We start from the raw sequence: 12521 nt of genomic DNA on the forward strand, positions 1-12521 counted from the left end.
GGGCTGTGTTCTCGCACTTACACTGTTTGGGATCTTCTGCTCACTGCTGCTCTCACATGCATTAAAGACTTCAGAAGAAGGAATGTCCCTCCACACAAGATCAGATGGCAGGTTGTTCAACCTTGCCAGTCTTAGAGCGAAGGCCAAAGTACAGAAAGTCCTCAACAGGGAAATTCTCTTTGCTGAGGATGCTGCATTAACATCCCACATGGAAGAGTGCCTGCAGAGACTCATCGACAGGATTGCAGCTGCCTGCAACAAATCTGGCCTAACCATCAGCCTCAAGAAAACGAACATCATGGGACAGGAAGTCAGAAATGCTCCATCCATCAATATTGGCGACCAGGCTCTGGAAGTGGTTCAGTTCACATACCTAGGCTCAACTATCACCAGTAACCTGTCTCTCGATGCAGAAATCAACAAGCGCATGGGAAAGGCGTCCGCTGCTATGTCCAGACTGGCCAAGAGGATGTGGGAAAATGGCGCACTGACATGGAACACAAAAGTCTGAGTGTTTCAAGCCTGTGTCCTCAGTCCCTTGCTCTACGGCAGCGAGCCTGGACAACATATGTCAGCCAAGAGCAACGTCTTAACTCATTCCATCTTCGCTGCCTCCGGAGAATCCTTGGCATCAGGTGGCAGGACCGAATCTCCAACGCAGAAGTCCTCGAGGCAGCCAACATCCCCAGTATATACACCCTACTGAGCCAGCGGCGCTTGAGACAGCTTGGCCACGTGAGCCGCATGCAAGATGGCAGGAACTCCAAGGACGCATTGTACAGCGAGCTCGTCACTGGTATCAGACCCACCAGCTGTCCATGTCTCCACTTTAAAGACGTCTGCAAACGTGGCATAAAGTCGTGGGAGTCAGTTGCCAGCGATCGCCAGAGCTGGCGAACAGCCTTAAAGGCGGGGCTAAAGAGTGGCAAATCGAAGAGACTTAGCAGTTGGCAGGAAAAAAGACAGAAGTGCAAGGAGAGAGCCAACTGTGTAACAGCCCCGACAACCAATTTTATCTGCAGCGCCTGTGGAAGAGTCTGTCACTCTAGAATTGGCCTTTATAGCCACTCCAGGCGCTGCTCCACAAACCACTGACCACCTCTAGGCGCTTACCCATTGTCTCTGGAGACGAGGAGGCCAAAGAAGAAGAAGAGATAAGCACATGAGGGAGAAAGGAATAGAAGGATAAGTTGATTGGGTTAGACTAAGTAAAGTGAGAAGAGGCTTATGTGGAGCATAAAGCTGTGGTTTAAATTCTATGTATTTGAGGTGAAGGACATATTATATGATGATGGCATCAGTAGTGGAATTCCCCATTCTCCCTTTGGTGGAGACTTCATTGCTTGCCACAGAGCTTACTTCTCCACTCCTAACAACACCCCCACCCCCCCGCCCCCTTAATGCCAGTTAATACCTGGATATTACATGTCACATAATGCAATTTTTAGCATTCAAAACTAATGGCTACATCCCATCTAGCGTCTCTATTATCAAGCTGCTCATTCTTCATTAAAGTACAGATAAACTAATAACAAATGCCAAAGGTTGCAGAAACTCACTGTAATAGAACAGTCTTGATTTTTAACTTTTTTTTAAATGCCCTCCTTCCGAAAACACAATATTTTTGTGCCTTTCATTTTATTTATCCTTGGGATGTAAGTGTCACTAACAAGGCCAACATTTATTGCCCATCCCTAATTGCCCTGGAGAAGGTGGTGGTGAGCAACCTTCTTGAACCACTGCAATCCATGTGGTGTAGGTACTGCTACAGTGCTGTTAGGAAGGGAGTTCCAGGATTTTGACCCAGCAACAGTGAAGCAATGGCAATATAGTTCCAAGTCAAGATGGCGTGTGGCTTGGAGGGGAACTTGCAGGTGGTGGTGTTCCCATGCATCTGCTGCCCTTGGCCTTCTGGGCGTTAGAGGTCATGGGTTTGGAAGGTGCTGACGAAGGAGCCTTGGCGAGTTGCTATAAGTGCACTTTGTAGATGGTACATGCTGCTGCCACTGTGCGCCAGAGGTGGAGGGAGTGAATGTTTAAGGTGATGAATGGTGTGCCAATCAAGAGGGCTGCTTTGTCTTGGATGGTGTCGAGCTTCTTGAGTGTATTTGGAGCCACACTCATCAAGGCAAGTTGGGAGTACTCTAACATACTCCTGACTTGTGCCTTATAAATGGTGGACAAGCTTTGAGGAGTCAGGAGGTGAATTATTCACCGCAGAATTCCCAGCCTCTGACCTGCTCTTGTAGCCACAGTATTTATATGGCTGGTGTAGTTCTGCTTCTAGTCAATGGTAACCCCAGGATGCTGATGGTGGGGGATTCAGCAATCGTAATGCTTTGAATGTCAAGGGGAGATGGTTAGATTCTCTCTCATTGCAGATGATCATTGCCTGGCACTTGTGTGGCACGAATGTTACTTACCACTCATCAGTCCAAGTTTGAATGTTATCCAGGTCTTGCTGTATGTAGGCACAGACTGCTTCAGTATCTGAGGAGCTGAGACTGGTACTAACAATGTGCAATCATCAGCAAACATCCCCATTTCTGACCTTACGTTGGAGGGAAGGTCATTGATGAAGCACCTGAAGCTGGTTGGGCCTGGGACACTGCCCTGAGGAACTCCCGCAGCAACGTCCAGGGGCTGTGATGATTGGCCTCCAACAATCACAATCATCTTCCTTCGTGCGAGATATGATTCCAACCTCAATTCCCATTGACTTCAATTTGTCTACGGCCCCTTGATACCACATGCTGCCTTGATGTCAAGGGCAGCCACACTCACCTCACGCCTGGAATTTAGCCCTTTTGTCCATGTTTGGACCAAGGCTATAATGAGGTCTGGAGCTGAGTTGCCCTGCTGAACCCAAACTGAGTATTGGTGAGCAGGTTATTCCTGATTACGTACTGCTTGATCACACTGTCGATGACACTTTCCATCACTTTGCTGATGATTTGACAGTTGACCGATGGGGTGATAATTGGCGGGATTGGATTTGTCCTTTTTGTGGACAGGACACAGCTGGGCAATTTTCCACATTGTTGGGTAGATGCCAGTGTTGTAGCTGTACTGAACAGCTTGGCTCGAGGCATGGCTAGTTCTGGAGCACACATCTTCAGGACGACAGCCAGGATGTTGTCAGGGCCCACAGCCTTTGCTGCATTAAGTGCCTTCAGACATTTCTTGATATCACGCAAGGTGAATCGAATTAGCTGAAGACTGGCATCTGTGATGTGGGGACCTCAGGAGGAGGCCGAGATGGATCTTCCACTCAACCCTTCTGGCTGAAGATGGTTGCAAATGCTTCAGCCTTGTCTTTTGCACTGGCATGCTGGGCTCCCCCATCATTGAGAATGGGGATGTTTTTGGAGCCTCCTCCTCCGGTTAGTTGTTTAATTATCCATCACCATTAATGACTGGATGTGGCAGGACTGCAGAGCTATGACCTGATCCACTGGTTGTGGGATTGCTTAGCTCTGTCTAAAGCATTCTGCTTCCACTGATTAGTATGCATGTAGTCCTGTGCTGTAAATCCACCAGGTTGACACCTCATTTTTAGGTATGCCTGGTACTGCTCCAAGCATGCTCTCCTACACTCCTCATTGAACGAGATTTGGTCTCCTGGCTTGATGGTAATGGTAGACTGAGGGATATGTTGGGCCATGAGGTTACAGATTGTGTTGAATACAATTCTGCTGCTGATCATCCACAGTGCCTCATGGATGCCCAGTTTTGAGATGCAAGATCTGTTCTGAACTTATCCCATTCAGCAAGGTGGCAGTGCCACACGTTGGAGGGTGTCCTCAGTGTGAAGACAGGACTTCGTCTCCACAGGGACTATGTGCTGGTCACTCTGACCAATACTGTCATGGACAGATATTTCCGCGACAGGGGAGAAGATCAAGTAGGATTTTCCCTCTTGTTGCTCTCTCACCACCTGCCGAAGGCCCAGTCTGGCAGGTAAGTTGTCGTTCAGGACTCAGCCAATTCGGTAGTGATGCTACCGAGCTACTCTTGGTGATGGACATTGACGTCCCCACCTAGAGAACATTCTGCCCACTTGCCACTGCAGAAACTTGAGTACAATAATCAAGGCTGACTCTCTAGTGCAGTACTGAGGGAGTGCTACACTGTCTTACTTTTGGGTATTTTAAACCGAGGCCCTATCTGTGCTCCAACGTGGATGTAAAAAACCCATGACACTATTTTGAAAAAGAGCAGGAGAGTTATCCCTCGTGTCCTGGTCAATATTTATTCATCTATCAACGTAACAAAAACAGATTATGCAGTCATTATCACATTGATGTCTGTGGGAGCTTGCTACGTTATAGTAGTGACTACACTTCAAAAGTAGTGTAAAGCACTTTGGTCCTGAGGTCATGAAATGTGCTATATAAATGCAAGTTTTTCATTTCTATGGTCAAAAACTGAATGGTGTTTCTTACAAATGCATTTTGTACATATAACATTCTAATGTATTAAGTAGAAGAATCTGTTTCATCTTAATTTTGTTTAAAAAAAGACAATTGTCCATTGTTAGATTCTGGTATATAACACGATACTCTGTCACACACACAAGCAATGCCAGAATATTGTCAGTTCTTTCTCTTGCCCACATTGTTTAAACTTTAAAAAGTAAAGGACAGAGAAGAGGAGAGAGAGACTGGGCTCAGACAGCGAGAGACTGGGGTCCAGGAGACACGGCCTGGTGTCAGAGAGCGCGGATGTGTAAGAGGCAGAGAGAAGTGAGGAGAAAGTGTATGTCTTTCTTTATGTGATGTTATTTCAATTTTCAAAGAAAATTATTAGTTGAATTTTGAAGCCAGCTAAGTACCTACTTGTGTTTTGTTGACAGCTAGCAAAGATCAATGCTAATGGTTTACATCTGTGGGACTGATGCAAATTACAAATATCAATGAGACAGAGAGGGGGAAGAGAGAGAGAATAGAGAAAAAGGCAGAGAAGGAGTTTGTTTCCTCATTTTGATTTGATTTCTTTTTTTGAAGTTGAAATCTGCGAACAAAGCACCTTTGAGGGAATAGAATAGGTAGGGAGGATATGAGAGGAAGAGAAGGCGGCATACTGGTTGTTGGACTTGGAGGGCAACTTGCAGGTGGTGGTGTTCCCATGCATCTGCTGCCCTTACCCTTCTAGGTGATGGAGGTCACGGGTTTGGAAGATGCTATCTAAGGAGTCTTGGTGAGTTGCTGCAGTGCATCTTGTATATGGTACACACTGCTGCCACTGTATGTCGGTGGTGCAGGGAGTGAATGGTGAAGGTGGTGGATGGGGTGTCAAGTGGGCTGCTTTGTCCTGAATGGTGTCGAACTTCGAGTGCTGTTGGTGCTGCACGCATCCAGGCAAGTGGAGAGTATTCCATCACACTCCTGACTTGTACCTTGTAGAATGTGGACAGGCATTGGGGAGTCAGGAGGTAAGTGGATGGAGGGCTAAGGTTGGTGAGTGAAAATGAACAGGATGGGAGGATAAATGAGTTGAGTGAGTAGTTTAGAAAGGAAGAATTATGGTAGTGATGGGAAGAAGGGGCTTAGGTAGAAAAACGAGTGATTAGAGAGGGAATGGCACGGGAGCCAATGAAGATCATATTTTCAAGACAGCTCCCACCCCAAATACAACCTCTAGCTTTTGGTGGCTTCTTTTTCCACCACTCCATCCCATGCCACACAGGGGACACAGATTGATGGTTTGGGCAAGAGATGCAGGAGAAACATGAGGAAGAACTTTTTTACGCAGCGAGTGGTACCTGGAACTCGCTGCCCACAAGTGTGGTGGAAGCAGAGACAATCAATGTTTTGGAAAGGAAATTGGATGGCCACTTGAAGGAAATAGACTTGCAGGGCTACGGGGATCGAGTGGGGGAATGGGACTGACTGATTAGCTCCTTGGAGAGCCAGCATGGTCTCAATGGTCCAAATCGCCTCTTTCTGTGCTGCAAATGTGTCTGTGACTCTGCCGCAGTACTTCTTCCAAGCAGTGTTCAACATGGAGGAGCACTGATACATCAGCTGAAGGCTTCCTTGCCCGTGTTTGACCTGATGCCATGAGACTTCATGGGGTCCGCAGCCAATGTTGAGGACTCCCAGGGCCACTCCCTCCCAACTGTATACCGTGATGCCGCCACTTCTGCTGGGTCTGTCCTGCCAGTGGGACAGGATGGTGATAATGGTGTCTGGGACATTGGCTGTAAGGTTTGATTCAGTGAGTATGACTATGTCAGGCTGTTACTTGACTACTCTGAGACAGGTCTCCCAATTTTGGCACAGGTCCCCAGATGTTAGTGAGGAGGACTTCGCAAGGTCGACTTGGCAGGGTGTGCCTTGTCGTTTCCAGTGCCTAGGTCTATGCTGGATGGTCTGGACCATTTTATTCTTCTTCAACTTTTCTGTAGTTGAAGTGGCTAGCTAGGCCATTTCAGAGGGCAGTTAACAGTCAACCACATTGCTGTGGGTTTGGAGTCACTTGTAGGCCAGACCAGGTAAGGACAGCAGAGTTCCTTCTCTGAAAGATATCAGTGACCCAAATGGGTTTTTACAACAATCTGGTAGTTTCATGATAATTATTCATGAAACTAGCATTTTATTCCACATTTATTAATTAACTGAATTTAAATTCCCCAGCTGCTGTGGTGGGATTTGAACTCATGTCTCCAGAGCATTAGTCTGGGGACATGAGTTGTTTACTGCAACTCTGTGACTGCAAGTCAAGTGTTAAAATACTTCAATCTGCATATTGCAGAATAAAAACAAAACTTGTAAGTATCCAAAATAAGTTTATTAAAGTTCTCAGATTTTTATTCCAACAATTTTGCCATTTATAAGTCATGCAAAAACTATGCATCCAGATTCAACTTAATATATCTGGTGTTTTGCTTTCTACATCTTTACTAGATGAGCATCTAGAAATGTGCAAATGTTGTGGAACTGTCCACAGCACTTACAAAACTGCAATACCAGCACTGTTGGTGTTTTTTTCCAAACTGTTCTTAACTGTTACAAGTTCTTAAATAAATATTTTCTTTGTGAAACGTTATGTATTGATTGTCACTCTGATGTCTGGCTAACTGAACCAATGTGTCATTCATTTTTCCTTAGGTAGTAAATTAAAAGTGACAATAGAAGGCCTTTACTGTACAGAAGAACAAACTCTCTTGCGACATACATGCCACATCACATTACATCACACGTATCTGTTGTGTGGTACAACATAATGACAGCAGACCAAAACTGGTCAGATAAACCAAGCAAGAAATTTACCCATTTTCCATTATTGATTCACAAAGGTTTCACAACACCTTGCAATGCGTATGCTGGCAGTCTGAAAATTGAAGCTATCCTGTCAATTGAAAACTGGCCAAACAGTTGGAATGGAAAATCCAACTACAGTACCTACTTAGCCACGTAAAAATCCATATAATATGTAGGTTGCCTGTTGCCAAGTCAGTAGCTATGACCACTGATCTTGACCAATATACTTGAAACGAAGAGTGCCCAGAGAGAGTAAGCTATTCGCTTCAATGCTGCACTTCTGGCTTATATACACACTAGAGACGACGTTGACATGTACCTACCACACACCAGAAGAATTATCATTCTGTTTTCCTTGGCTTTGACTTAGATATGCACCATATAACCTGCAATATTTAAGTTATAGACTGGTAATTCAATTTATATCTAAACTTGGCTTTCTTAGTGACCTCTCAGAAGCCCTCACTTTAGAGGTTGAACCCCACTTAACCTGACCAACTCAAATTTCATCAGCCATTAAGGGCAGACTCTTTGCTTCAGATGAGGACTAGATGAGTTTTATTTATTTAATTTCCTCTTAGACCCAAAAACAGATATCTCCATGTGAGCCAGTCATCAGTCTCCACTGCCTCTACTTCCAGCACAGCTTAATCCACTGCTCCCCCCACCCCCCCCCCACCATACTTCCTTTGAACAGAAAAATTCCCTTTGTTACAGAAACTGAACTGTTTCTTTCTATCCTCCAACTACATGGTAACAAAGGGCTACATGGTTCTAAATGTTTGTATATTTGGGCTGAGGTACTGACTCTATTTTCCATGACCTTCATTTTTCATTCTCTGCTTACACTAGAGATCCTTGCCATCTTACTCCACATTTTGTCTATATTAGTTTGATTCAAGGTGTAAGAGACAGTGGGTTGGAAAACAAAGGAGGAAAAGATGGGATTTGATACACATGGTGTTACTAAGATTTCCAAAACACTAAAAATAATGAGACACAAACATTTAATTTTTTTAGCACAGAATGCTGGTCATGGCCCTGGAACCCTTTCATTTTAAATCTTGCAAGCATCTCTGACCTCTGCACAAAACCTAGACTATTCCCGATGTCGTTATTATTTTTTGTTGCATCCAATCCAAAGTCTTTAGAAATTTTCTCCATTACAGCTGCTATTTTATAGACTTTATGCATGCGGCTCACTTTCAACGTAGCCAATTAATCCGACAAAGGAGCATGTACAACTGGCAGAGAACATTCAAATGAAAGCAACTGTCACCAGGCCTGATTACAAAGCACGCATATCTCCTTTTTCTGTTAACAAAGCATCTTCTCTAAACTATAGGTTTCTGAATTGGCACTTTGAAAATGAAGCAGTCAGGAGACTGAACAAATTCAGGTTCAGCGGAACAGCACTGAAGGCTACAAAACCTCAGCAACATAATATTGTGCTCAGAAATGAGCCAAGCACATTACAACGGTGGGTCAGTATGCATGATTTTTCTCAGGAACAGCTGCTGCAATCTGCCCCAGAGAAAGGAAGTGCAGCAACAAGCTTACAGGCATTGATAACTTCACCTCAGCAATCAAGGGAACTTGTTCCGAATGTAACTGCACAACAATCTCATTTACAATAATTACGAGTTTTCAGCTGCTTCTGGAAAAGCAGCTTCACCTCCAAGTCAAATTAGCAGTCCTTTAACCAACATGCTACATATTTGAGGTCTGGTACAGAGAATCTCATTTCTTTAAAATTACATCTGACATCTGCACTTACAGCACATTTGTTTCAGACTAAAAAAAAGTGTTAACTTCAATGCATGTACTGAATGGCCCATACATTTAGTAAATCATAATTTCTTACAACAGAGTGTGCATATTATTCTCTTTGCAAACTATCGCCTAAACATCTATGAACAGTTATTAATACAAATTAATATATTTCTAATCAATTCCATTCAATACCAAAACAGGCAAACACTCTAGTATTTTAAAAGTAAGACCAGTTTGAACAGCATGCAATTTCCCAGGTCCTATGATTAATAAACTGACAGAAATTGGACAACCTCCAATACAGTGGGTACCAGTGAATACTCTAAATACAAGCCAACTTACAATATTAGAGTAAAACATTCCAAGTAATACTTGTACTAAATATTTCTAAACAGGCAAGATTCTTGGCTTGATGACTACCATCACATCAATGATTTCTGCCATGAATTTAATGATATTAAAAACTTGCCACTCATGGAAACTTTTCCAAAACAGAGAATAAATTGCTGCCTTATTTTTTTGAAGTAGGCTGTAGCACGACTGGAGCTGTTCTGAAACTCTATGAAAGAATGATGATGCCCCTTTAAGGCCTCAAAATAAAAGTTGATGATTTATTAAGATTGATGTTATTTCCTGCTGCGTGACTCCATTTTAGATCTCCCCACATTATGCCTGAAAGCATTTATTTGTATTAGTAGATGCATATTTTATGGGGGAAAAAACCTCCTGCTCAGTGCAAAATAACAAGTTCAGATAATAAGTCTGAATAGGAGCTACGTTTATTGATAGGCATGATTTAACATGAACTCAGGACATGTTCCACAGCAACAGTCTGAGTGCAAATGGTTTACAAATATACTCTTTCATGGCTTTTCCAATCGATCAGCTGGTTAATGGAAGGAGCAGCTGAAACACACAGAAAGGAAAAGGTCCCTGAACTTTAATTCACCAGGTCATCTGTAAAAAACAAACCAAATGAAATACGATGCAATTCCAATCAGCTAGTTGATTAACATCCAGACATGTTTTGCCACCCCAATCCTCTTCCAATCGCTATTAAACCAGCACCAGACCCTACCCAATTACTCCAAACCTCACTAGCTAATTTTTCAGATTGTGAGCAAGTTTGAGTGGATTAAAAGTAACAGGAGATGAGAGATTTGTCTCAGGAAGGGCAAGAAAAGAGACGGAAGCAAGTTAGGATGAGGCAAGCTGAGAGTCAAGTACCAAAAGCATCAATCATGCCTGCGTTAGGGTCAGGCCATCTAGATCCCTTTCTTCCTTCACATTCTGGCAGAAACAAAATGAACGTGAAATGTTGCCACATTAACATTTTGTCTTGTAAAGGAGCTGTGTACCTCAGCGAGAATGTCTTAGCAGCAGTTCAGCTAATACTGTAATTCTACTACAGTGGAAGGCTCTGCTGGTTCACCCAGTTATGGGTCAGTACAATATTCCAGCAGGTACATAAAATGAAAGTGAGCTTATTCATCTCTTTTAAACGTAATGTTTGCACAATTTCACAGATCTGATTATGGGTAAAATGGCATGTTTCTAGCTGTAGTTCATATTTCTTTGCTGTGCATGGTTAAAGAATATGTGCTTTAGCAGGAAAGATACGGCATGCTGAAAATTGACTATGTTCTATCATATAAAGAAGCGAGTCAGACTGTTAAACTGAAAGCAAGGAATCAAACAAAAACAGGGAATGCAGGAAACACACAGCAGGTCAGTCAGCATCTGTGGAGAGCAAAGTCAAGTTAATGGGCTGAATTTTAAACCTCCGAACCCCTCACAGTGGGGGAGGCCAGCCGCACGTCAGGAACTCAGAAGTTTCAGAAGTGCATTTATCAGTGGCCGTTTAACCCAGCCACTGTATTTGCATCTGACGACTGAGGTTCCCGACCAGAGTGAGCGGGCGTGATGATGACCTGTAACAGTCTATTTCAGCTGAAGTATTCCAAGCGACCATGTGAGGATCAGAGTTGAGGTATGGTAGAGATTTTCAGCCAGAGCCAGAAGCTACAGGAATGGAGACACAAAGAAACAAGGCAGCACCACACTTCAGCGACACATGTTTGGATATGCTTCAGGCTGCACATTCCCGCAGACAAATTCTGCTCCCTCCAGACGGGAGGAAGAAGCCTGCCTCTGAAAACAAGCAGATGTGGCTAGAAGTGGCAGAGGAGGTGAGCAGCTTCTGGGTATAGTGCCGCAAGAGGTTCAATAATCTAATCAGGGCAGAAAAGGTGAGTGGCATGGCACATTCAACTATATCCTGATGTGCGTCTAACCCCAGCCACCCTCACTTTGCCTTCCCAAGCCATCTCCTGCACATTGCTCCTTTGACCAACACACTGAGCAGATGCACCCATCCCTCTCTGACTCGGCACCTTCTCACATCCTCATCTGACCAGACACCACTGACACTCATCCTCATCTCAATGCAATATCACCCATCACTCACAGTGACCCTCCACAAATATTGTTCTTTCATTCTCTCAACAGATTCCCTTCCTCACAGAAATAGATCTCTTCTTGCAGGAGAATAGAGCACGGAACATCAGGGAGAGGCAGAGAAGCAGACATGGCCCTCCAGTCATCTCTACTCTGACAGCTGCGGAGGAGGAAGCTGGGTCTCGGCATGCCTGGCCACTGGAAATGGAGAGCAGGGTGTCTCCCAGCCAACTGGTGACTGAATGAAATATTACACAGCCACAAGGAATACAATAACACACTCATGTTCACTGGTGTCAGCAGCCACTGAAAAATGATAATGTGCACAATGATAACTTAGAACCCTCTCAGTTCTAATTCATGTATTTCATTTCCCAAAGGGAGGGGTGTCCAATGGATGTAGAATGTGTGTGTCAGATGGCTGCACTGCCTCAGTTTAAGTGAATCGTGCCTGAATCAGGCCTTCCAAAACATCCCTGGCAGCCAGGTGCCCTTGCTGCCTTAAACTGCTCCTTCTCATGTGTCTCCTCCTCTTCCTCCAAAGTGGCAGAACACTCAGACCTCACCCTGCCTGGAGCTCCAGTGCTAGCTGCTGTGCAAGATGCAACAGACCACTATCATTCTGGATATCCTGTCTGGCACCTGAAGACATCTTCAGCATCCCAACTGCTTGCTCTATAACAGCTCAGCTCTGGCGGTTAGGTGGCTCCTGCTGTACCTTTCCTGGGCATCACTGATTGGACTCCTCACGGGCATCATCAGCCACATTTTCAGAGAGTAACCCTTGTCTCTAAGGATCCAAGGAGGACTAGCACAGGGTGAAAGCATCATGACAGTTCCCTGGGAATCATGCACAGACATGCATGATGATCTTTTGATAGTTGCAGGTGAGCTGAATATTGATAGTGTGAAATGTCTTTCAGTTGGTGAAGACTCCAGGGTGATCTGGGGGTAACTTAATTGCCACGTGTGCAGTCAATGACTCCCTGGACCTGTGAGAAACCAGCCAGATCAAATCTGACTGGC

General features: G+C 44.3%; 1 protein-coding gene across 12 annotated transcripts in view; it reads right to left on the reverse strand.

The window, feature by feature from the left end:
* The window catches only part of LOC137379558 (suppressor of tumorigenicity 7 protein homolog), a 231948-nt gene that overhangs the window by 160262 nt on the left and 59165 nt on the right, over nt 1–12521 (reverse strand). The window contains exon 1 of one of the 12 annotated variants that reach the window (XM_068050551.1): nt 9508–9581. The exons of the other annotated variants lie outside the window; for them this stretch is intronic. Within the exon in view, the coding sequence (XP_067906652.1) occupies nt 9508–9514 (7 nt within the window). The 5' untranslated portion in view covers nt 9515–9581. Of the gene's footprint in view, nt 1–9507; nt 9582–12521 lie in introns of those variants that run through there. 12 annotated transcript variants of the gene reach the window in all.

The sequence above is a fragment of the Heterodontus francisci genome, chromosome 18 (genome assembly GCF_036365525.1).
Source record: "Heterodontus francisci isolate sHetFra1 chromosome 18, sHetFra1.hap1, whole genome shotgun sequence".
Classification (NCBI taxonomy): domain Eukaryota; kingdom Metazoa; phylum Chordata; class Chondrichthyes; order Heterodontiformes; family Heterodontidae; genus Heterodontus; species Heterodontus francisci.